Source organism: Delphinapterus leucas, chromosome 16, assembly GCF_059928025.1.
Source record: "Delphinapterus leucas isolate spDelLeu-1000000601 "Yukka" chromosome 16, BTC_Dleu_Yukka2, whole genome shotgun sequence".
NCBI classification, from domain to species: Eukaryota; Metazoa; Chordata; class Mammalia; order Artiodactyla; family Monodontidae; genus Delphinapterus; species Delphinapterus leucas.
This window is the reverse complement of record NC_143144.1, coordinates 60,235,076-60,262,606: the sequence shown is the minus strand read 5'-3', so window position 1 is coordinate 60,262,606 and position 27,531 is coordinate 60,235,076. Positions and strand designations below refer to the sequence as shown.

The 27,531-nt window shown below is 39.2% G+C and overlaps 1 protein-coding gene across 11 annotated transcripts in view; it reads right to left on the bottom strand.

Annotated features, from left to right (window-relative positions):
- Window positions 1-27,531, bottom strand: part of BTRC (beta-transducin repeat containing E3 ubiquitin protein ligase) — a 182,530-nt gene that overhangs the window by 117,474 nt on the left and 37,525 nt on the right. For 6 of the 11 annotated variants that reach the window (XR_016388153.1, XR_016388152.1, XM_089898074.1 and 3 more), the window contains exon 2: window positions 11,880-11,987. The exons of 3 other annotated variants lie outside the window; for them this stretch is intronic. Coding sequence is in view for 4 of the 8 variants with exons in the window: in XM_089898074.1 (XP_089754200.1) it covers window positions 11,880-11,987 (108 nt within the window). In the remaining 4 variants the exon portion in view is untranslated. Of the gene's footprint in view, window positions 1-11,879; window positions 11,988-27,531 lie in introns of those variants that run through there. 2 more of the 11 variants (XM_089898075.1, XM_089898077.1) reach the window with 1 other exon arrangement.

The following is a 27,531-nucleotide window of genomic DNA, read 5'->3' as shown; positions in this document are numbered from 1 at the left end:
TTTGATAGGGATCACATTAAATCTGTAGATTGCTTTGGGCAGTGTTGCCATTTTAAAAATATTAATTCTTCTAATCCAAGAGTATGAGATAACTTTCCATTTCTTTGAATCATCTTTAATATCTTTTATCAATGTTTTGTAGTTCTCAGCATATAAGTTTTTCACCTCTTTGGTGAGGTTTATTCCTAAGGTTTTTTTGTTTTGTTTTCTTATGTAATTTCAAAAGGGACTGTTTGCTTACATTTCTGATATTTTTAGTGTAAAGAAATGCAACCAATTTCTGTGTGCTAATCTTGTATCCTGCTACCTTGCTGAATTTGTTTATCAGTTGTAGTAGTTTTTGTGTGGAGTCTTTAGGGTTTTCTATATATAGTATCATGTCATCTGCATATAATGACAATTTTACCTCTTCTTTACCTATTTGAATACCTTTTTTTTATTTCTTGTCTGATGGCTGTGGCTAAGACTTCCAATACTGTGTTGAAGAGAAGTGGTGAGAATGGGCACCCTTGTCTTGTTCCAGATTTTAGCAGGAAGGCTTTCAGCTTTTCACCATTGAGTATTATATTGGCTGTGGGTTTGTCATAAATAGCTTTTATTATGTTGAGATATGTTCCCTCTACACCCATTTTCGTAAGGGTTTTTATCATGAATGGATGTTGCATTTTATCAAATGCTTTTTCTGTGTCTATTGAGATGATCATGTGGTCTTTGTCCTTTCTTCTTTTTTTTTTTAATATTTATTTATTTATTTGGCTGTGCCAGGTCTTAGTTGCAGCATGCGGGACCTAGTTCCCTGACCAGGGATCAGACCCGGGCCCCCTGCATTGGGAGCACGGAGTCTTAACCACTGGACCACCAGGGAAGTCCCTGTCCTTTCGTTTGTTGATGTGGTGTATGACACTGATTGATTAGTATGACACTGTTGAACCATCCTTGTGACCCTGGGATGAATACAACTTGGTCATGGCTTTATGTGTTGCTGGTTTCGGTTTGCTAATATTTTGCTGAGAATTTTTGTGTCTACATTCATCAAAGATGCTGGCCTGTAATTTTCTTTTTTGGTAGTGTCTTCATCTGGTTTTGGTATACGGGTAATGGTGGCTTCACAGAATGTCTTTGGGAGCGTTCAAAAGGAACTGAAGTTTTTATTAAATAGAAAGTATGCAGTACTGAGATGATTTATATACAGTGGGAGGGTGGTCAATTAGGACTTTGGTAAGTAAGCATTTTTGTCATGGGGTAATTTTCCTTACAGTGTTGTTTTGTAATAAGTTTTACATGTTCATTTACATTCAGTGTGATAATCCATATTCCCCTAAAACCTCAAATGTAAAATAAGGCTTCCATACATGTATATATACATATATTCTGAATAATGCTTAATTTTCCTAGTATTGCTCCACATTAACATTTCATGTAGCAGATGGTAAGATTTAGTAGACTTCTAAGTATTTTTCTTTCTTAATTTTATTGAAGTATAGTTGATTTACAATGTTGTGTTAATTTCTGCTGTACAGCAAAGTGACTCAGTTATACATACACATATGCTTTTTCATATTCTTTTCCATTATGGTTTATCACATACTGAATATAGTTCCCCGAAATCTAAGTATTCTTAAACAGTAAAATATATTACATAATCTCTCCTGAAGTCAATCCTCAACAATTTCAACCTTTGACAAGGGACCCTAGCTAATATTAAAATACTATATGATTCAAGCTCAAAAATTCCTTAAAATTACTAGCTATACTTGACACCTAAAATATTCTAAGGCCATATAAATCCACCTATATTCTTTTTTTTTTTAAGGCACTGACTAGTACATTTTAAAAAAATATTTATTTATTTATTTGGTTGTGCTGGGTCTTAGTTGCAGCTCACAGGCTCCTTAGTTGCAGCACATGTGCTCCTTAGTTGCGGCCAGCAGGCTCCTTAGTTGTGCCTCACAGGCTCCTTAGTCGTGGCTCGCGGGCTCCTTAGTTGCAGCTCACAGGCTCCTAAGTTGTGGCTTGCTGGCTCCTTAGTTGTGGTATGCAAACTCTTAGTTGTGGCATGCTTCTGGGATCTAGTTCCCTGACCAGGGATCGAACCCGGCCCCCCTGCGTTGGGAGCGCAGAGTCTTAACCACTGCACCACCAGGGAAGTCCCAACCTATATTCTTATTGTTAGAATTTCTCTTCTTCTTTAATGTCTAAAGAAAATAAAGGATCTGAATTACTCAGCTATTTTTAAGCACTTTCTATTGCTCAGTCTCATTTAATAGTACAGATTACGACTGCCATTTGCTGAGGATATACAAATGATTACACAAAATACACCCACTGTTAATCAACAGAAATCCTCTTAATCACCTATTGACTTTCCAGGACAAAACAGTGGAATGATAGAAATGAAAATATGTTCAAACTAAACAGGTCCTCAAAGAATCTATTTAAATAATATTTACAGCATCTTCTTTACCACTAGTTTTTTTTTTTAATATTTATTTATTTATTTGGCTGCACTGGGTCTTAGTTGCAGCACGCAGGATCTTCAGTTGCAGCATGCAGGATCTTTTAGTTGCGGCATGTGAATTCTTAGTTGCAGCATGTGGGATCTAGCTCCCTGACCAGGGATCGACCCCATGTCCCTTCCACTGGGAGTGTGGTGGCTTAACCACTGGACCACCAGGGAAGTTTAAAATGTGTGGTTTGTAATGTCAATAATCAAACCACCCCAATGTTGCCATTTCCATGTGAGATACTGAGGATAATACAACATATTCAGCAACAACTCTATGGCTCTTCCTTTTCTATTGTCACAGAATTTTTACTTCGAAGGTGCTTCAAATTCACTAAACATTTGTGATAATTTCAAAGAAAAAATACTATGAAACTATTAGTAAGTCACTTCCTTAAACATGTTCAGCAATATTAGTAGAAATGAGTATTCCTACTGGGACAACCACTTTGAAGAATTACTTGAACTATATCTTTTAAAGTTAAAAATACACTTTCTCTATGACCCAGCAATTCCACTCTTAGGCATTAAGCCAAGAGAAATAAAAATCCATGTCCACAAAAAGACATACAAACTGTATACTGTAGCTTTATTCATAGTAGACAAAAATAGGAACAATCCAAATGTCTACCAATAGATGAATGGAAAAACAAATTGTAGTATATTAATGCAATGCAATTTATTTAGCAATAAAAAAGAATAAGTTACAGATAAACATAACAAAATGGATAAATCTCAAAAACATTATGCTGATCAAGAGGACACAGGGAATTCCCTGGCAGTCCAGTGGTTAGGACTCCGTGCTTCCACTGCAGGGGGCAGGGGTATGATCCCTGGTCAGGGAACTAAGATCCTGCATGCCGTGTGGCACGGCCAGAAAAAAAAAAAAAAAACAGACACGAAAGAATGTATACTCTGTGACTGCATTTATATAAGGTTCAGGTACAGGCAAATCTAATCTTCAGTGACAAATCAGAACAGTAATTGCATATGGGATATGGGTACTAACTGGGAGGGGATACAAAGGAACTTTCTCAGATTATGGAAATGCTCTATATCTTGAGAGTGAGGTTACACAAATGTATACATTTGTCAAATTCATCTACGGGCACACAAGATGTGTATATTTTACTGTATGTAATTTTTACATAAACAAAAATCTAAATAAGGCAAAACCCAAGCAAAAAAGATACAAATGTACTAAGATTGTTTTAATTCTAGTAGTGGAAACAGGGAAGACTAGACTTAAGTCTACATCTGCCAATTAGTCAATCAGCAATATTGAGCACCTGTGCACAATGAACCTGACATAGAACAAACTGTTGGATTAATAGAATAAAACCAGCATATAAGCCCATTTCTTCCATTTTTGCTACAGAGAACTTAATGATTTCTCCGAAGATAAGAAAAGAAAAATAAACATTCATACTTATAGCAATGTTGGGGAAAGCAAAATTTTCTCAATACCTGAACCAAGTGTAGGCTTTGCTATGATACAGAACTGGGCTGTAAGGTATGAAAAAAAAAAAAGATTTAATTCAACAGTGTACTGTTTTATACCAAGGTGAAACATTATTTGCTGAAAGCTTCCAAACCTAGTCCTCTGTGCAGTTTTCTGATAATATAGAACCCATTTCTCTTCCAGACCCTGTTCTAAGTGAAACAGGAAGGAAGGGGGCAGGGCACAACCTTTAAAAGAATGACATAGCCACAGGATATGACAAAAAATGGTTAGAACTAACTAGATCCAAGATGGTGGAAGAGTCAACTACCCGTAGACCTTGAGCTTCATTATACACTCATTGTACTACATCAGCATGCTAAATGACACACCCACCAGTGCCATGACAGTTCTGAAGCTAACCATAAAAGACCAAAAAGTGGGCAGTAGCCCAACTCCTGGAAATCCCTGCCTCTTCACCTGAAATAGTTGGAATAATCCTCCCACACATTAGCCTATGAAGTTAACCAGCCCATAAAAACTAATCAAGCCATATTTCAGGGCCTCTCACCTTCTGAGATGCCCCACACTCTGTCTGTGGAGTGTGTCTTCTCTATAAATAAATCCACTTCTTACCTATCACTTTGTCTCTCATTGAATTCTTTCTGTGATGAGACATAAAGAACCTGAGCTTCATTAAGTCCTGAGACCAGGTGTGTAACCTCAATTAAAAGACAGTGGGTTTAAGTCTCTATCTGAGTTGCATGGTTTCATAAGGACTTAATAAAAGTCAACTCATACCCTAACAACAACCCTATGAGATAGATACTATTATCATCCCTACTTAACTGATAAGGAAACTGAGGTATAGAGAAGTCAAGTACGTACCCAACGTTACATGTAGACAGAGCCAGGCTCAAATCTCAAGCAGTCTGGTGCCAGGGTGAAACTGAGCAGAACCCTACAGGGCCCTCCCTGGTACAAAAGCCTTTTTCTTGTTTGCAGGAAAAAAAGCCTTCAGCTTCCTAGACCTTCCCTGAGTTCCAATGGGCAGATTCAAACAGTTACTAATTAAGTGAGGAAATGAAGAAACAAAGGAAAGGAGTCAAGAAAGGATAGTGCAGCAATGGGGCAGGGTCCTTGTTCCTCTTCAAGGGATATACATAACAATCTGATACACATCTCTGAGTTTCATCTACAGGAACTAAGGCCCCCCCACCCAGGGGGAAGATGGTAACTTCAAGCTAAGCAACTACCACATGGACCCAAGACTGGTTGGAACCAGAAGGCTAATGATTGAGATTCCTGAAACACCACCCTGTTATCACACTACCAACCAATCTGAGAAAGGTCACACACCCTGCAGTCCTCCCCACCAAATTTTGAGCAAGAGCTGCCCATTCTCCTTGCTTTGCCCTTGTAATAAACCTTTTTCTGCTCCAAATTCTGACAGTTCAGTTTGTTTGGCCTTACTGTGCGTAAGATACAAGAACTTGGGTTTGACAAGGGCTCTTAACCACCACACCATATACTGGCCTCTGGGCTTCTTTCCTAAGATGTTTTTTAAGCATCTCTTTTCTGCCTATGTCACACAACTTCACTCCTGCAATACAATTCAAGGCCCACACACCAATTTATTCTGAATTTTTCAGCAAAAATCTCTAAATCAATTTGTCTCCAATATACTCCAGAAGTACAGTAATTTATAAGGGGACTCAATATTTTAAAAAATAGATATTTGTTGATTTTTTTGATTAAGACTAAATAAAGCCCTGACAGTGATGGTAATTTTGTTCACAAATGTTTCCTACTGGCCTTAGATTCAAAATTGTTTTAGGCTGAAAGAAATTTTGAATTGTTCTTCATATCTTAGTGTCCAAGTCAGATGATTTTGACTTGTACAATTTTTAGTTGCACATGATTATCTTTACCACTTACCTAACATAGTTCAAATCATCAGTTTTTATTGAGCCCCAACTACTAAAAAGGAGGTCAATGGATAAGTGTAAGAGATTGCTTCTGCTTTCAAAGAATTTTCTAGCCTAACATTTCTCATATTAAGCTAGGATACAATAACTACTAGGATCTATTGAATTCCCAGCCCCACATTCCAGGGTGGGAAGAAGCATGTGGGTGGCAATGTAGTGTCTTCCTATTGTTTGAATTTGCATTTCCCCAATGTCTAAACATATAGAGGATCTTTTCATGTGCTTATTTGCTGTCTGTGTATCTTTTTTTGGTATTATATCCATTCAAATTTTTTGCTCACTAATCGCCCTCTTTTATTGGGTAGTTTATCTTATTATTTATTGTTTTGTAAGAGTTCTGAATTCAAGTCTTTCATCAAATATGTATTTTACAAATATTTTCTTCTAGTCAGTGCCTTACTTGTTCATTTTCTAAACAGTATCTTTTTAAAAATCAGACGTTTTAAACTGTGATTAAGTCCAACTTATTTTTTTTTATGGTTCACGTTTTTTGTCTTCTCGAAAAAATATTTTCTAATGTGAAGTCACAACGAATTTTTTTCTCACTCATTTTCTTCTAGTAGTTTTATAATTTTAGCTCATATTTAGGTCTACAATCCAGTTTGAGTTAATTTTTGAATATGGTGCAATATATCTAGTCAAGGTTCATTATTTTGCATATAGATGTCCAACTGTTCCAGCATGATTTGTTAAAAACACTGAGACCAATGCTTTTAATATAATAGAGCACAAGAAGTTCATTGATATATTTCAGATTCTATACTACAACTAATCTTTAAGAAATCACAACTACCCGAAAAGGATATTAAAACACTTCTATGTTTTCAAACTATGTATCTGTGTGAGGCTGGAATTCTACATGTATTACAAGCAAAACACCACATCACAACTTACTGAATGCAGAAGCAGACATGAGAATCCAGCTGTCTTATTAATCCAGACATTAAAGAGACTGTAAAAATGTAATACAATGCTAGTCTTAAATTTTTGTTTTAGAAAATAGGTTTTTTTAAATAAAAACATTCATATGCATTAACATATAATGGATTTATTGTAGCTATTTTAGTCAGTTATTTTTAATGAATAAATTAATATTTAAATTTTTCTCAGTTCTAATTTCAAATATAATAAATATCAATAGATATACCCCATATAAACAAAACCACTTTGAAGTCCTCAATAATTTTTAAGAGTGCAAAGGAGTCCTGACATCAAAACCAAACTGCCCACATCTCTTCCCTCAATTACTGAAATTATCTTTATGATAGCTAGAGTAATACAACTAAATGCAAATCTGATCAGGTCAAACTTGTGTTTAAATACTTTCAACAGGAAATTCTCTGGTGGCACAGTGGTTAAGAAGCCGCCAGCCAATGCAGGGGACACGGGTTCGAGCCCTGGTCCGGGAAGATCCCACATGCCGCAGAGCAACTAAGTCTGTGCGCCACAACTACTGAGCCTGCACCCTAGAGCCCACGAGCCACAACTACTGAAGTCCATGTGCCTAGAGCCCAGGCTCCGCAACAAGAGAAGCCACCACAATGAGAAGTCCGCGCACCGCATGGAAGAACAGCCCCTGCCTGCCGCAACTAGAGAAAGCCCACGTACAGCAACGAAGACCCAATGCAGCCAAAAATAAATAAATAAAATAAATAAATTTATTTTAAAAAATACTTTCAACAGCTTAGTACTCTTAGCATCAAGATGAAACATTCAATGGCCGACAAATCCTGCCATGATCAAGCTTCCCCAGTCTTCCCTAACTCTATTCTCCTCATTCTCTGAAATGATAGGTTTCTTTTTTTTTTTTTTTTTCCAGCAGAGTCCTTAAATGCACAAAACCCCACCTGTCCTCAGGGCCTTTGAACTGGCCTGAAATGTTCTCCCCCACCTCCTTTTTTGCCTAATCCCTACTCATCATTCAGTTCTTAACTCAAACCTTGATTACCTGATCTTCCTTACCCCCACCCTCAGGTTAAATCAGGTTCCTCTTTAATATATTCTTATGGCTCCCTGCACATTTCTGTTAGGGTAACCACTGACCGAAACTGCCTGCCCTGGCCAGGCCGGATAGTAACCACTTGCATGAGGTACCTTACAACAGGAGATCCTGGTAAAGAATGCAGAAACTGACAAGCTATCAACAACCATAAGAATTAGGGAAAGGTCAAAAGGAGAGAGGAGATGCCAGTCCATATGTCCTACCAACCTCCCAGAATCCTTCCTACTGGAATCCATCTTGGCTGCGTGATGCGCGCGCCACCAGGAAGCACCCTGAGTCAGAATGATTGGCCAGAGACAACCCGGAAACTAACCCCATTACCATAAAACCTGAGACTGCAAGCCATGTGGCAGAGCAGTTCTCCTGGGTTCCCTTACCCTGCTGCTCTCTGCCCGGGCACCCCTTCCCAAAATGTCTCTTGCTTTGTCAGCACGTGTGTCTCCCCAGACAAGTGTTAGACAAGAGCCCACTCTCAGGCCCTAGAAGGGGTCTCCCTTCCTGCAACATTTCCTTAATAGAACTTATTAGTTTGGGGGATTTGGGGGTTATGTAATTTAAATAGTAATTTAATGTAAGGCCAGACACCATAAAACTCTTAGAGGAAAACAAAGAACACTCTACGACATAAATCACAGCAAGATCCTTTTTAACCCACCTCCTAGAAAAATGGAATTAAAAACAAAAATAAACAAATGGGACCTAATGAAACTTAAAAGCTTTTGCACAGCAAAGGAAACCATAAACAAGACGAAAAGACAACCCTCAGAATGGGAGAAAATATTTGCCAACGAAGCAACTAACAAAGGATTAATCTCCAAACTATATAAGCAGCTCATGCAGCTCAATATCAAAAAAACAAACAACCCAATCCAAAAATGGGCAGAAGACCTAAACAGACATTTCTCCAAAGAAGATATACAGATTGCCAACAAACACATGAAAGGATGCTCAACATCACTAATCATTAGAGAAATGCAAATCAAAACTACAATGAGGTATCACCTCATACCAGTCAGAATGGCCATCATCAAAAAACCTACGAACAATAAATGCTGGAAAGCGTGTGGAGAAAAGGGAACCTTCTTGCACTGTTGGTGGGAATGTAAATTGATACAGCCACTATGGAGAACAGTATGGAGGTTCCTTAAAAAACTAAAAATAGAACTACCATGTGACCCAGCAATCCCACTACTGGGCATATACCCTGAGAAAACCATAACAAAAAGAGTCACGTACCACAATGTTCATTGCAGCACTATTTATAACAGCCAGGACGTGGAAGCAACCTAAGTGTCCATCAACAGATGAATGGATAAAGAAGATGTGGCATGTATATACAATGGAATATTACTCAGCCATAAAAAGAAATGAAATTGAGTTATTTGTACTGAGGTGGATGGACCTAGAGACTGTCATACAGAGTGAAGTAAGTTAGAAAGAGAAGAACAAATACTGTATGCTAACACATATATATGGAATCTAAAAAAAAAAAAAGGTTCTGAAGAACCCAGAAACAGGACAGGAATAAAGATGCAGACATAAAGAATGGACTTGAGGGCACGGGGAGTGGGTAGGGTAAGCCGGGACGAAGTGAGAGAGTGGCATGGACATATATACACTACCAAACGTAAAACAGATAGCTAGTGGGAAGCAGCCTCATAGCACAGGGAGGTCAGCTCAGTGCTCTGAGACCACCTAGAGGGGTGGGATAGGGAGGGTGGGAGGGAGACGCAAGAGCGAGGGGATATGGGGATATAAGTATATGTAGAGCTGATTCACTTTGTTATACAGCAGAAACTAACACAACAATGTAAAGCAATTATACTCCAATAAAGATGTTTAAAAAATAAACAGTAATTTAATAGCTTAAGATAATATAAATATAATAATCATAATATGTAAAACTTATAAATAAAACTTTGCCTATATGTCATGAGTACTTTTCTAAGTTCAGTAGTTCTCATCAGATTCTCAAAGGAGTACATGACCCCTGTGTACTGAAGAATTACTCTTACCCAAAGACAGGCCTGGTCTTTCCCCTTGGTTACTGGCAGGTGGTATCCCCCTGGAACTTCTTACCTAATAGAACTTTGACTGGGGGCTTTGGCCACAGGACAAATGTGATTCATGATGGGGGCTTTGAGCCACACTCAGTTCCAATCCTAAGAAGGAACAGAGACTAAAAGCATTAGTGTAACCTACAGGAGGGGCTAGAGACTAAAAGTCAGCCATGTGAGCAGCCTGTAATTGAGCCGCAATAAAAACTCTGTACACAAAAAGCTTGGGTGAGTTTCCCTGATTCACAATATCCTGTGTGTACTGTCACATACAGTGGCCCAGAGGAAGTAATGCCATCCATGATTCCATGGGGAGAGGATGACAGGAATTTCTACATTTGGTTCCCTCCAGATTCTATCCTGTATGTCTCGTTTTTTGCTAATTTTAACCTGTATCCTCTCCCTGTAATAAACTGTGAATATAACAGCTTTCAATGAGTTCTGAGTCCTTTCTAGTGAGTTACCAAACCTGAGGCAGGGCGGTGGGGGGGGCCCTCCTTACAACTGGTATCTGAAGGAGGGAAGTCTTATAGGGACTGTTATCTCAGACTGCAGTCTGGTGAAACTCATTGCAACCCCATTAAGATTTTAAAAAACCAAAAAGCTAGACTGAGTTCCTTGAGAGCCAAAACTTCATCAATATGACATATAGTAAAAAACAAACAAACAAAAATACTATGTTTGAAATAAATTGATACTCTCAGGATATCAATATTCTCTAACATTAACAGCAATAATATTAATGACAATGAAGATAAGGATGATAACAGCAACTATTTACTGCATGCCCTTACTATAGTCTCCACTTACAGATGAATTTAGGGTGAAAATGACTTGCTCAAGATCATACCACTAGTGACAGACAGTATATAAGCTCTGATTTAACTAATTTTAAAGCCTATGCCCTTCACCATATTGTATCTCATAAGACAAGCAAAGGAAGTTTTGCAAAGGACAAATATCCAGCAGCATCATCACTAAAATACTTACATTAAAGTAAGTATTTTCATTAAAGCCAAGTAACTGGGGACTTCCCTGGTGATGCAGTGGTTAAGAATCTACCTGTCAATGCAGGGGACACGGGTTCAAGCTCTGGTCTGGGAAAATCCCTCATGGCATGGAGCAACTAAGCCCATGCACCACAACTACTGAGCCTGTGCTCTAGAGCCCACATGCCACAACTACTGAAGCCCACGCGCCACAACTACTGAAGCCCGTGCGCCTAGAGCCCGTGCTCTGCAACAAGAGAAGCCACTGCAATGAGAAGCCTGCACATCACGAAGAAGAGTAGCCCCCGCTCACCACAACTAGAAAACGCCTGCGTGCAGCAACGAAGACCCACTGCAGCCATAATAAATAAATAAATTTATTTAAAAAAACCCAAAAGAACATATACAAACACATACATATATAATAGTATAGTAGCCAGGAGACACTCTGAATTGAGCACTTTATATTTTTAGTAATCACAAGAAAAACACAAGAAGGTGCCCAGGCAACTGGTTGTAATTAATTGATTGATTAATTGGCTTTATGTAGGTCCAGAGCAAACATTACATATTGAATGCTATTAATTAATTATTGATATTATTAATAAATGCTATTTATTATTATTATTTATTCACTATCATACTTCTACTAGGTATGAAAACCAACAAGTCAAGTTGCGCTATGTCAATTTTGGCAAACCAATCATGATAATAAAAATGTCTCAAGAGTGGATGGATCTGGATCTACATTATAAATTAGAGAACTGAGTGATGTGAAATATAGGCAACATGAAGGAGAAAAGTGAACGTAAGTAAAGGATGGGAAAGAAGGAGAGACACACCAATTAATTAGACACACATACTAATGACCACAAATAACCCACAGAGACAGAAAGTACCTGGAAAGCTGTGAGTGCGCCAGTCCCTGGGTTATACAGGCATCGCAGCGAAGGCATGCTGTCCGCCAGGCTGGAGCAGCCCAGCCACAGAGACCTGGGCATAGAGCACTGCAGAGAGAGGACAACTATGAGATGGGACAGTATGAGACAGGATGGCACAGATTACAGGAATTTTCAAGGCTTGGCTAAATACAATATTCCAGTTGCAGCTTGCCTTTATGATAGACACATCTTCAAGAAACATACTACTAACTAGTTCTAACCCCAGAGGGAAACTCAAAAGGGACACTAGTGGCCAAAAAGCAAGAAAAAAAAGTTATAGGTCAAGAAGCCAAATATTTAATAAAAATTTTTATCCCTGTTCGCCTTCCATGTATGAATCTAAAGGAAATCTACTTCTTTTTTTTTTTTTTGCGGTACGTGGGCCTCTCACTGTTGTGGCCTCTACCATTGTGGAGCACAGGATCCAGACGCACAGGCTCAGCGGCCATGGCTCACGGGCCCAGCCGCTCCGCGGCATGTGGGATCTTCCCAGATCGGGGCACGAACCCGTGTCCCCTGCCTCGGCAGGCGGACTCTCAACCACTGCACCACCAGGGAAGCCCAGGAAATCTACTTCTTAACCCAATTAATCAACTCTTTTCCTCTACACACCTCAACTCATCTCCCATAAACTCACCACAGAGTGAAATATTGTGCAGACTAAGCAGAAAAAAGGAATTATTCATGGTAGCATTTCAATATTAGAAATGGTAACTTAGAAGACAAAATATAACAGGAAAGTTAAAGTTTTTTTTTAGAAGGTGGGGAGAAGGAAAAGATAAAGTATTATACCCCTACCGCTTTGACAGCAACTAACTCTGCACAGTTTGCATATGTTTTATGTGTCTTGTTAGTCTGCTATTAACCAAAATGCATAGTCACCATAGCAGCTGCCTCTTCATCTTTCCAGATGGATTAAGGGGGGTGGGAATATTGGAGGGAGGAGGCAGGAAGCAATCCAAACAGAAGGGAAAACAACAAGAAAGAAAGAAGCAGAGACAGGGACAGAAAAAGAGGAAAAAAAGAGAACCCCAAAAGCTGCTGGTCCTAAAACCTTCTAAAAAAACAAAAACAAATGTGTAAGTGTGAATATACATATAGTGTATTCAGTAGCAAACAAACAAAAAACAAGGTAGAAATTATGAGTTCTAGTAGTACTAATTAAACAATATTAGTGGTACTCCTCCTGTAGCTTTATGAAACACTGTATCTTTTAGAAGAATTTTTACAATCTTTAGGTTTCCCTCAATGTATCCCAGGCTTAAGCTCTGTCCATCAACTTGGGTGCTATTACAGTCTAATAATACTAAAAAACTAAATACCTGATCACAGCACATATAAAAACAGAAAAATATTTTGAAATATAACAGTCAGTACACATAATACTAAACTTTATAAGTTTTGAAATATTTACTATCATCGTGGGACTTTTTTTCTTCTTAAAACACTTTAGTTGGAGAAATATTAAGGAAACAAAATATGGTATTCATTGTTCACACTATCTATAACTGATATAAGGACAGTATGCTGCAAAGTACTCCAAAAAACGGTGGGCCAATAATTTATTACAACTGAAGTCTGTTAATCAACTGAATGAGTTTACCAGCTTTTAAAAAGCATACACAGCATGTTTTTAAATGCCTGAAACATGTTTTCTACTACCTGAAAGAATCAGAAAAAGAGATTGAAATGTTGCAACAAGGGGCCTGCAGTGCTTTAAGGAGAATATAGTATCTAATACCCATGAGGTTCAACAGCACAAATTCATTTTCACAAAGAACACTGAAAATCTTGACTCCTCCCCCTATTTGGCTGCCTGGAAAAAGCCACAGTTCCTCTTCACTGATAGAAGGCCCTGCAGGCAAAGGGCTGGCCTTAGCATTTACTATATGAAAGCTGAAAGACAAAATCTCCTAAACTCAGGTCCCAGTTGGTCAACTTCTAAGAGTAAAAGAAGCTATAATAATGAACAATAAAAAGATTGCTGCATTGAGAGTTTATGTATCCTTAAGCCATAGAATAGAAGAATTCCCTTTTCACTACTATATCAACTAAAAAATTCAGGCCAAGAGAACTATAGTATTCCACAGGCCATGTAATACATTCACACTCTACCTATACAAATTCAATGACTGGCTCTTAAGAATTCCAATTTAGGGACTTCCCTGGTGGTCCAGTGGTTAAGAATCTGTCTTGCAATGCAGGGGACGCCAGTTCGAGCCTGGTCAGGGAACTAAGATCCCACATGCTGTGGGGCAACTGAGCCCATGCACCACAACTACAGAGAAGCCTGCGTGCCGCAAAGAAGGATCCCCCATGCCACAACTAAGACCTGATGCAGCCAATAAATAAATTTAAAAAGAAGAATCCCAATTTAGTCCACTCACTTTAAAAATGAAACTCCCACTGTCACATAGGATAATCATATCTGCCTACCCTTACTGCACAAGGTTTTGGTAAAATTAAAATAAGGGATCTAAAAACTTCAAGTACAGGGACTTTCCTGGTGCTCCACTGGCTAAGACTCCACACTTCCAATGCAGGGGGCCTGGGTTCAATCCCTGATCAGGGAACTAGATTCCATATGCCACAACTAAGAGAACTGCATGCTGCAACTAAAGATCCCGCATGCCACAACTGAAGATCCTGCATGCCACAACTAAGACCCAGTGCAGCCAAATAAATAAATATTAAAGAAAAAAACTTCAAGTACAAAAGAAAAAAATATAAAGTGCCATCATTACCAAGAACAGGCTTCCATGAATGCCACTTGCATTTCAAAATGTTCTGGGAAGCCATTATGAACTGCAGATCATTGAATCAATAAATTCATCCATTAATCAAATATTTAGTGTTCATTAGCAGAACAGACACAAGTGGAGTACAAGGAGAGGAGAAACAAAATTTATCAGGCATAAATTGTTTGCCAGTCATTGTGCTAGATCCTTAAAAACATTATTTCACTTAATCATTACAATCCTGTCAAAGAATTATTAGTATTTTCACTTTAACAGGAGAGTAAACTCAAGTTCAGAGAAGTTGCAGTGACTAAGTGTCAGTGGCAGAAATAAGACCACAATGTGTTTGTCTCCCAAAATCCACACTTACCACTATAAAGACCTATTCTCAAGTAGTTTACACTCTATTTGAGGGAGATAAATTAACACAAACAGTAACTACAAGGAAAAATACAATAACATACTAAACTGTGTTAGACAATAGCTGCTATATAAGTTTAGTTAAAATTTCTAATTTTTAAAAAGTTCAGACACAGTCTTTAATTTTATTGTAGCACTTGTTACTGTATGTAAATTAATTATATGTTTGCCTCCTCTATCATAATGTATTTCTCAGATATGAGTCATGTCTTTTTTTTTTAATCTCCAGTATGTGGTCATAGTAGATGGTCCATAAATGTGCTCTTAATAGCAAGTGATCATTGAAAGCTACATATCAAAGAAAAGTAAGGAAACAGTTTTTGCTTATAGAACAGTGAGAATACTGATAAAATAACACTGTTTATTTTACTGAGACTGATCTTACCAGGCTGAAAGGTATGCGTTTTGGATAAATCTCTTTCGCAATTCATTATCTTACTCACCTGTAAAACAATCTAGTAAATAAAAAAGATCCAGAGAGGTTAAATAAATTACCAAAAGTGAATGGGTACCACGCAAGTGGTAAATATGGGATTCAAACTAGATATCTGACTACCTAGAATAACACCACGTAAAAATGGCACTTAAGGATTTCCCTGGTGGTCCAGTGGTTAAGACTCTGTGCTTCCACTGCAGGGAACATGAGTTCAATCCCTGCTTGGGGAAGTTCCGCACGTCGCCACGGTATGGCCAAAAAAAAAAAAGGCACTTAAAAAGTCACACATGGAGTTCGTTCATTTACTAAAAATTGTGGAGCCAAAGGTGGTTTAGGGGCACTGGACTGACTCAGAAACTAAAGAAAAGGAGTCCCACCCAAGTGGCCATGTTAATCATCAAAGTAATGGGCAAAGAGAAGACAAACTTACATAAAGAGAAAGATCAACAGGACTTACTGACTGACGAAAGTAACAAAGAAAGATGAGTCAGAAATAACTCAAGATTTCAAATGAATGACTGGAAGAATGGTGGTAGCACTGACAGACACATGTAAATTGAAAACCACCTGTGGGTTTCGGGGTGTTGGGGTGGGGGTGGAGTAGATAAGCTCAGAAATCATAAACATAACATGATAATAAACCTCTAGTATGTGAGTAAAAATATGGCATGAAAGCATGGGTATAAACCTGTAAGCATTACATAGATGTGGGAAACACTGGCTTCTGTATAAAGTACAATGCACTAGGTTAAAAGCATTTGCTGTAAAAATACTAGCGAGATTTTTTTTAATATGAAAAATAAAATTCGATTCCTCTTCTCCCTCATCTCCTTTCCTAACTGAAAAATGAACTTCAACAGCCATTAAGTGAATACAAGCTAAGTGGGCATCAAACTGAGTGGTATAAGTGGCAACGATGGCCCAATACAGGCTTTTGGAGTCCAACTGGTGTGAGAAAGGTGTCCCTGAGGGGTAAAAGCCCTGGCATAGAGTTTCAGAGCCCAAGTAGGGTGACAGAAAAAAACCTTTACAAGAGGGTGGCCTGGCATGGGGTTCAACAGCCCTAGTGGAGTGAGGAAAGCTTCTACATGGGGGACTGAAGTGGCCGTGAGCAGGATGATGAGCATGTCCATGTGACCGGGAAGGGCAGGGCAGTGAGGGTTTCCAAAGTGGGCAGAAGAAGACATTCATAGAGTGGAGGGATAGTGGACAGCACTGAATTCAGACCCAGTGGGGTGAGGGGCAGTGGCCCAGCAAAGAGTTTCAGACTCAGTAGGGAGAGAAGGGTGGAAGGGTTAGCCCAGTGCAAATAGATCCCAAAAGCGTAAGGAAGGCATCCATAAAGAATATGGGGTGGGAAATGGAGCGAGAGCTATGTTGGCAATGGGAGATGAGTTATACAGGAAGATCCATCAAATGAGGGGTGGGGAAGGGCTTCCCTGGTGGTACAGTGGTTAAGAATCCGCCTGCCAATGCAGGGGACACGGGTTTGAGCCCTGGTCTGGGAAGATCCCACATGCCATGGAGCAACTAAGCCCGTGTGCCAAAACTACTGAGACTGTGCTCTAGAGCCCATGAGACACAAATACTGAGCCCACGTGACACAACTTCTGAAGCCCGCATGCCTAGAGCTCATGCTCTGCAATGAGAAGCCACTGCAATGAGAAGCCTGCACACCGCAACGAAGAGTAGCCCCCACTTGCCACAACTAGAGAAAGCCCGCACACAGCAACAAAGACCAAACGCAGCCAAAAATAAATAAATAAAATAAATAAATTTATTTTTTAAAAAATTAGGTGGGTAGATCAAATACTGAGGATAATAAGAGCAAGGATCCTCATCAGAGAAGAGTTACAAATATAGAAAGGAAGAAAGCCAGAGTGAATACTATGCTGCTGAACTACAATTGAAGATGTTATGAATGCAAAGCTTCATAACAGAGACAGACAACTTCTAGGTAAGTGATGTATGTATATGTGTGTGTACACATACATACACAAACACACCCCCTGGCTCTATCAACTGGGAGGGTCTGGTAACAGTAACACCTTAATAGCAATGAGTACAGTTAATGATTCCAAATATCACTCTCCACTAAAAGGAACCAGAGCTCCTTAGAACATGGCTAATTCCAGGACTTGGGCAAGTAAAGTTTAAGATGACCTCAGAGTATCATCTTGTGGTACTCAAAAATGGTGAAGACATGGCAAGATGATACAGGGGCCAGTGCAAAAGGTTCTCACAGGCTAATTCTGCGACAAATTGAACATCAGAATAAATAATGATGATAATGGATTATAATACTGGCAGTCAAACTCTAACATGCCCCCTAGTCATCCCCACCTCCTGATATTCATAACACTTGTAAGTAATCCTGTCCCCTTGAGTGTGGGATAGCCTAATACCTTGCTTCTAGGCTATATAAGATTGAAACTTCTATCTTGCTAATAGACTCTACTGCCTTCTTGACTTGCATGCTTTGATGAAGCAAGTAGTCATACTGGAGAGTTTCACATGGCAAGAAATGAGGGTGGCCTCCAGTCAACAGTCAGCTAGGAACTGAGTCTCCAATAACCCTTGAGGAAAGGAATTCTGCCAAAACCCACGTAAACTTGAAGTGGATCTTTCCCCAATCAAGCCTTCAAATGAAACCTCAGCCCTGGCCAGTACCTTCATTATAGCCTTGTAGGAGATCTTAAAGAGGACCCAGGTCAGGCATGCCCACAAGTGCACACTGTGCAGTATGTATGTGACTAAGCAACAGACTGAAAGCTACTGACTGATCATGATGTGCATCTGTTTTCCACATAGTGATCTGTGGACTGGAGAGCTAGCAAGGAAGTTTGCACTTTACAAAAATTACAGTTAATAAACTCTGATAACTGAAATTTGAACCATGTTTTGGGGTACCCACTGGTGTTATTTAACTAAATTGTAGTAACTGAAATTTGTGCATATCAGAACCATGCAAAGTGAGGACTTCCAGTACATTCAATTTAAATAAAATAGAAACTCTAAGTAAAAGAACATTAGACCTCAGCTACTACAATAAGGAAGTAGCTGGTATCAAACTTACCCTCCCATCATAGACTGAAAGAAAAAGGGACAAAATACGTGAAACGTATATTTGAAAACATTGGACAACAGGCAGTACCAGACTGTAATCTCTGAAAGACAGGAAATAAATGAGGTGATCCTTAAAACTGTCCAAGTCTTAAACCTCAAAGTACTTTCTAGTCTGTGGCATGAGAAAGGGGACTCCAAGAAGAGCAAAATAGGACCATTTATTGAGGAAACAGAGAACAGAATGTGAGGAGGCTAAATAGACTAGAATTGGTGAGTCAGAGTATTGGAGAAAGAATTATGCAGAAAAAAGCTCTAGATAACTGAACAGGGGACTCCTTAAGTCTATTCCTAAACACTAAGTCCTGTCTGCATAAGGTGAAACTCCATAAGGCCAGGCAAAAAACCATGAAGGAGCTATAAGCTCAACAGCTCCTAGAACCCACACAGAGCTGGGGAACTTTTCTGTTCTGACCAGCCAGATTGCAGAAGCCTAACTGAACATGTGGGACATTGAGTAGGAGCCCCAGAAAGCTCACACCTCACTTGTAGGGATAAACTACACTAGTATAAAGGTTACACTAAACCTATCCTAATAAAGCTTAAAATCAAGTCACAGCAGCATCAAACTGCAAGAAGCTTAACTACTGGCCAAAATAAACTCAACACATTCTTTTAAAAAGACAACAAAATACAAACACTGAATCATGTAGCATTCATAATGTCTAATCTAAAATTACTAGATGAGGGAATTCCCTGGCGGTCCAATGGGTAGGACTCGGGTGTTTCCACCATGGGCCTGGGTTCAATCCCTGGCTGGGGAACTAAGATCCTTCAAGCCTCACAGCGTGGCCAAAAAATAATAATAATAAAAATAAAATAGGGCTTCCCTGGTGGCACAGTGGTTGAGAGTCCGCCTGCCGATGCAGGGGGCATGGGTTCGTGCCCCGGTCTGGGAAGATCCCACATGCCGCAGAGTGGCTAGGCCTGTGAGCCATGGCTGCTGGGCCTGCGCCTCCAGAGCCTGTGCTCCGCAACGGGAGAGGCCACACCAGTGAGAGGCCCACGTACCACACACACACACAAAAATAAAAAATAATAAGTAAAATAAAATTACTAGATGAGACAAGAAGCATTAAAATGTGTCCCATAATCAGGAGGAATATCAGTCAATAGAAGCAGATCCAGAAATGACAGAGATAATGAAATTAGCAGGCCGGGCTTCCCTGGTAGCGCAGTGGTTAAGAACCCACCTGCCAACGCAGGGGACATGGGTTCGAGCCCTGGTCCGGGAAGATCCCACATGCCGCGGACCAACTAAGCCCGTGCACCACAACTACTGAGCCTGCGCTCTAGAGCCCATGAGCCACAACTACTGAGCCGGCGTGCCACAACTACTGAAGCCTGCACACCTAGAGCCCATGCTCCGCAACAAGAGAAGCCGCCACAATGAGAAGCCTGCTCACCACAATGAAGAGTAGCCCCCCGCAAGAAGGAGGGATCAATAAGCCGTCTTCTCAGCTCTGCAGGAAGGCAAGCCCTCCCTCCCCGACCCTAGTCCCACCATCACTAACTGGAAACCTGGTCTCAGGCTAGGAACCCCCCCAGCCCCATCCTCACATTTCTCTGTCTATCCCAGAACCTCAGGAGCCTGCTCACTGTGACCAGCTAGCTCCACACGGGTGTGCGCAGGCAAGCAGGATGAGAAAGACGTGTGTGATTATATCACACAGGTGGACACCTCTATCGAGGTCCATTGGTTTAAAGGAACAAGGAAGGAGGAGGAGGGATGAGACTGTCACCCCCTCCCAGAAATAAAGTTTGTACCTTTGAGATTCCTTTTCGCCCTTGAAGTCAAACTAATAATTGTTTGGAGTACGGAGGTGTTTGCTGCTTTTCTTTGGTATTTTTTCTAATGCAATAAACTCATTTCTGCCTGCGGAAAAAAAAAGAGTAGCCCCCACTCACTGAAACTAGAGAAAGCCTGCGCACAGCAACAAAGACCCAATGCAGCCAAAAATAAATAAATAAATAAATTTTTTAATTTTTTTAAAATTAAAAAAAATGAAATTAGCAGGCCAAAACATTAAAATAGCTATTCTAACATTAGCTAGTCTAACAACAGCTATTCTATGATTCTAGAATCGTAGGATACAAAAAAGGAATGAAATAAAACTTCCAGAAAAGGAAAATACAATGTCTGAAATAGTAATTTCATGAGACGGGATTAACAGCTAACTACAACAATGTAGAAGAATAGATCAGTAAATCTGAAGAAACAGCAATATGCAAAATAATGCACTATGAGAAAAAGGACTGGAAAAAACTGAATCATGCCTCAGTGACCCATGAGAAATAAGCAAGTGGTCCAACAAATGTATAATTTGGTATCCCATTAAGAAAACCAGGAGAGTGAGTGGGGAGAAAGCAAATATTTTCCAAATATATTTGGAAATAACAGATACAATCCACACAAAAAATTTTTTTTAATATTTATTTATTTGGTTGCACCAGGTCTTAGTTGTGGCAGACAGGCTCCTTAGTTGCAGCTCGCCAGCTCCTTAGTTGTGGCATGCAAACTCTTAGTTGCTGCATGCATGTGGGATCTAGTTCCCTGACGAGGGATCAAACCTGGGCCCCCTGCATTGGGAGAGCAGAGTCTTATCCACTGCACCACCAGGGAAGTCCCCCACACAAAAATATTAAAAGTTCCAGAAATACAAATATGTGGGTAAATATCTTTAAATCTTTCTCATTTAAAAAAAATTTTAGGGCTTCCCTGGTGGCGCAGTGGTTGAGAGTCCGCCTGCTGGTGCAGGGGACACTGGTTCGTGCCCCGGTCCGGGAAGATTTCACATGCCGTGAAGCAGCTGGGCCCATGAGCCATGGCCGCTGAGCCTGCACGTCTGGAGCCTGTGCTACGCAACGGGAGAGGCCACAACAGTGAGAGGCCCACGTACTGCAAAAAAAAAAAAAAAAGACAAAGGACTTGAATAGACATTTCTCCAAAGAAAATACACAAATTGACAAAAAAAAAAACATTGACTCAACATCATTAGTCATTAGGAAAATAAAAGTCAAAACCATGAGATGCCCTTCACACCCGCTAGGATGGCAACAGAAAACAAAAACAAAAAAACCCCAGAGCTATCTAGATACCTCAGGAAAAAAGCACGCCAGGAGATCCAGATAGACTGGAAGTATCTTTATCATCGAAGTCCTACCCAGTCTCAAAAGCTTTTGAAGCTACAATTAAAAACAAGACCAGAAAATAACAAGTTATGGTGAGGATGTGGAGAAACTGAAACCCTCATACACTGCTAGTGGGAATATGAAAAGTTCAGCCACTGTAGAAAGCAGCTTGGCAGTTCCTCAAAAAGTTAAATATAGAATTACCATGTGACCACTTCTAGCAGTTCCACTCCTGGGTATATTCCCCAAAGAAGTGAAAATACTCAAACAATTATATGTACAGACATGTTCACAGCAACCTTATTCACAATAACCAAAAGGCAGAAACAGCCTATACGTTCACCAACAAATGAACAGATAAATGAATTGTGGTATATACACACAATGGGATATTATTCAGCCATAAAAATGAAGTACTGATACAAGGTGAACCTCAAAAACATTATGCTAATTAAAAGAAGCTATATACAAAAGATCACATATTGTATGATTCCATTTATATAAAATATCCCGAATAGGTGAATGCAGATTAGTGATTGCCAGGGCCTGGAGGAAGGGGGAAATGGACAGAAACTGCTTAATGAATAAGTTTTACTTGGATTGACGGAAAAGTTTTGGAACTAGATAGAGGTGATGATTGCATAACATTGTGAATGTACTAAACGACACTATACTGTTTGCTTTAAACGGTTAATTTTACGTTATGTGAATTTCACCTCAATAATTTTTATTTTGGCCATGCCATGCAACTTGCGGGATCTTAGTTCCTTGACCAGGGATCAAACCTGGGCCCTGGCAGTGAAAGCACCGAGTCCTAACCACTGAACTGCCAGGGATTTCCCTCTAAATATTTCTAAATGCATATTGTACTCTCTAGAGCAACCACTAAAACAAAACAAAAGTACCTATTAAGCCAACAGAGGAGATAAAATGGAATACAAAAAATAAATAATCCAGGACTTCCCTGATGGTGCAGTGGTTAAGAATCCACCTGCCAATGCAGCAGACATGGGTTCGAGCCCTGGTCCAGGAAGATCCCACATGCCTCGGAGCAACTAAGCCCATGCACCACAACTAGTGAGCCTGCACTCTAGAGCCCGAGAGCCACTACTGAAGCCCACGTGCCTAGAGGCTGCGCTCCGCAACAAGTGAAGCCACCACAATGAGAAGCACGCACACTGCAACAAAGAGTAGCCCCCGCTCATCACAACTAGAGAAAGCCCGCATGCAGCAATGAAGACCCAACGCAGCCAAAAATAAATAAATTTATTTAATTATTTAAAAATAAATAAAGTAAATAGTATAAAAACGTTCCAATAACTCAGGGCAAACATTCTTGAAAGAAATGGAAAGATAGAAAGTATTAGCAAAGAAATAACGGATATATACAAGAACCAAGCGGAAATATAAGAACTGAAAATAACTGAAATTTTTAAACTCATTGGACAGTCTCAGTAGCAGAATGGAGATTAGCAGACCAATATTCCTCATGAATATATAAGCAAAAGCCCTAAACTAAATACTAGCAAATAAAACCCAGCAACATATAAAAAGGATTATAAAACATGACCAAGTGGGATTTATCCCAGGTATACAAGGTGGCTGCCTTGAGCACTAAAGGTGTTCCAATGCCTGGCTCCATGTCTTTGTGGTGCCTGACATCTTCCCCTTTAGTTCCATGAGCTATCTCTGTACCCTTAAAATAGGTGCTCCTTCTTGCTTAAGGCGGAAATGAAACAATTTTTAACTTGAAATCACAAGTATTCAATTAAGAAAAAAGTGTAATTCTGAAATGAGTATTATCCCCAGAGTAGATACCATGGGAAGCTACACTTACTCCAACAATGTCATCAATGCTCAAAAAAAAATTTTTTTTAATTTAAGCATTCCAAAATGAAACTGGATTAATGTTATGAAAAGCAAGTGAGTCCCTGCCTTAAAGGAAATTATAATCTAGCAGAAAATTTAGATTTAAAGGCTCAGCCAACTTTAAACATTTATAACATTTATAAACATTGAAAAACACTAGATAAATTAGAATTTAAATATTACTAGTTTGATATCATTATTGTTAGCCCATATAAACTCACACTTTTCTTATAATCTTTGGATGCCTAGTCCACTGCCTAGTCCAGCAGAAGTGTTCAAGAAATCCCTGGTGAAGTGAACTGTTGAATTATCATAACAACTGAGAATAGGTGTGACACTAATCCAGGAGTTAAGACACTAATCCAGGACAAGGTGCAGACTTGTACTCAAACCAACTGTAAGATCTTGAGCAGTTTCACTTAAGTTCCATGTGCCTCAGCTTCTCCACTGGTAAAATAGAGTAGATTAAAATATTTCTAACAACATCTTGCAGCAATAAAATTCCATAATTCTATGATTTAAGTCTATCTTTAACACATCTAATATGGATTTTTTTAACAGTAATTATTAGTTTCGCTACAAAATCTGGCCTAAAGGGATGGAAATCCCTTTAAACAATAAGGTGAAGGGAGAGAGGAGGAAGCAGCTCCTGATGCTTATTTAGAACTGTTAGGATTCAAACCTGGCTGCTTTCTAAAATTTTATTCATTATTATTTATTAAGTATGCAATTAGTCAAATATAACACTCTGATAAACTAGAATTTTGCACAAATGCTTTAACATTCTAATAACTATGCATAAGTAGTAAATTATTCTTACTTGAATTCCTACTGCTGTGTAACGCAGAGTTACTAAGTACATAATTACATAAGAGAGCCACCCAACTTCCAAAGGAGCCATTCCAGTGAATTGTGTAAATAATATGCTTTAAAAAAACATAACCTCCTCACATATGAATTTAAATTTACCAGATATGGAGAAGCTGTGTACCTGTGAGACTAGAACACAGTCTTAAAAAGGCCTTCCTAATTATGAATTTACCAGAGAGATTAGAATGACCCAAAGCAAATTAATACATACTTCTTTTTCATAACTTTCTATAAAAACATTTTCACTATTCTGTTTCAGTACAGAAAACAAAAGATCTTAAAAGTTATTGGCTTAAGATAAGGACTCCAGAGTACAAGACTATGACCAAATTTTTCTAACATTGACATTCTGGTTTTCTTAATTACCAAATACTTGTGTTGTATTTTTCTTTCACTTGTATCAACATAAGTCCTGAATATTTGGTCTATGGCTGACTTTACTGTAAGACTGTTGAATTTGAATGAGTAAGAACAATTTTCTTTAAAAAAAAAAAATCACACAAAATATTCAACATTAGCAGGCAGCATGGCATCATAATACCTAGATGCCACATGTTTTCTGTACCAAAAAGTCATTTTTAAGACCCATCTACAGTAATCAACCAACTTAGTAAACAAATTTATGCATACAGCCAGGTGGTATCTTTATTCTCCCCATAACAGTACAAAAAGTAAGGTTGTTCACTTACATTTCTTTTGCTAATTATTAAAAATCACCTTATGCTAAGTAAGGAGAATTCCTATATTTTTGAAGTGTTCATTTACTCGGTAAGAATAAAACTGCAATTATTCAGATTAGGTTTTACAAACTCAATCTCCTATACCTGTACTTAAAGGCCTTTTAAATCATGCCACAAAGAAATTATTTGGTTATACTGGCATTTCATTTTATTAAAATCAAGTCAAATTCCACTGCAATAAGCTCTAAGGGACTGTCCAAATTCTTTTATTGCACTAGAATTTATTGCATTAAATATTGTTTGAAATAACTAGGCCACCAGCTGAGGCCTGGGAATCATGGGGTTACACAACGATTTTTGATGATATGGGGTTGGCCTATACACAAACTTCAAATGATCACAGTACTCATTGGGAGGATTTTAGGCTTTATGTATTTCTGAAAGAGAGAGGGAGGGGAGAAAGGGAAAAGAGAGGAAAAAGAAAAAGAAAGCTTGATTGCAACTAGAGGAGTAAACAGAAGTTGAAGCAGTCTTCCATTTTGATGAAAGGCATTTGCAACACTTTTTTTCCAGTATGGATTTACACATTTGTTCACAGCAGTTGCTATGACTCAACAGAGGACAGTATCATGTTAATAATCCACATATTAAGGCAGGCTGGCTGCCATATGAGCAATTAGCTCTTATCCCTCACTTCACAGGCAAAAAGAGCAAAAGAAGCCACAGAGTAAAATCCTTTGATTGGGAGGTGGAGGATGATGAGACAAATCCTCACACTGGACTTCTGGAACATCTCCCTCTCTACAGATATGTTTGCTCTAACAATGAGATCAAAAGGGAGTGCTCTCTGGAGCTTTCTTCTTAACTGAGAGGGAAACTCTCTTTATGAAAAGATCCCCTGATATCAAACGGTATTTCAACTACTACAAACCAAGTATCCCAGCCCTCCTTGGGTACTCCTTTATTTAACTTTTGTGTAGGAATAGAGAAAAGAAAACTACTTGCTCATTAGAAAGAGAATAAATGCCTACATAAATAAATGGAACCACATTACATCTGACTTCCTGGGCACCACAGACCCATAGAGAAGAAACTCCTTTCCAGCAGTGTGTTTATTTCACTATTTGCAAATGGCTGGCTGACTGGCAGCTACAATATATGAAATAAATAACCATTTCAAAGATCAGGTGTCACGTTCCCTAGTAAGAAACAAAAATGAACATAATCTACCCTCCCCATTCAGTTTATGGAATTTAGCAGAATAGGTTTACTGGCTATCTGATTGCTTGATGCGTTTGTGAGGACATATTCTGTGATGGTGTGGTTATTATTTAGGTTAGATAAGAAATTCTTCCCCTTTCTCTCAGGACATCAGTATTAAGAGTTACATATTCACAAGAAGGTTCCAAAACTAATATTTCTGGAGCAAGTGAAATGTGACAAGAAATTGTGAGCTGGGGAGTGATGAGTATAGCTAATTTTCTTTTTCTTCCAAGAAAATTAACTACCTGATCTTACAATCTAACTTAGCACAAGCCAAGATGCAAACTAGTAAATCTCAAATGCACATTGACATTTGATGTGATGATGACACTGTCCACTTTTAGACACCAATCTTAAAATCAGCACATCAGATTCTAATATAAAACGTTTTTACAGATTTACAAACTAGCCTCAAAAATTTCTGTTCCAAGATAAGCTAAGAGAAAGGGAGATTCAAATTCATGCATTGTTATATCCCAGTGCGCTACAATATCTAGGCATAACAGTATACAGGCACATATGGTAGGCTTTCATTTTCTAACTCCTTTACAAAATGTTAGCTAACTTGTTGAAGGAATCTTTGACGTGTTTGCTGGGTATCTGAACCATTTACTAGCCTAAGCTGTCTGATCTAAGTCACATGAGTCACATATGACCTACTACTACTAAATAACAGCATAAAGGGGATGAGTAGGGCTTCCCTGGTGGCGCAGTGGTTGAGAGTCCGCCTGCCAATGCAGGGGACACGGGTTCGTGCCCCGGTCCGGTAAGATCCCACATGCCGCGGAGCAGCTGGGCCCGTGAGCCATGGCCACGGAGCCTGTGCGTCCGGAGCCGGTGCTCCGCAACGGGAGAGGCCACAACAGTGAGAGGCCCGCATACCGCAAAAAAAAAAAAAAAAAAAAGGGACGAGTATTTTACAAATCTTTCAAAACAAACAAAAAAACTCTAGTTCTCTCTTCTCTTTCCCCATCTTCTCTTTTTTAAAAAGAAGTTTCTGGGCTTCCCTGGTGGCGCAGTGGTTGGGAGTCCGCCTGCCGGTGCAGGGGACACGGGTTCGTGCCCCGGTCCGCGAGGAT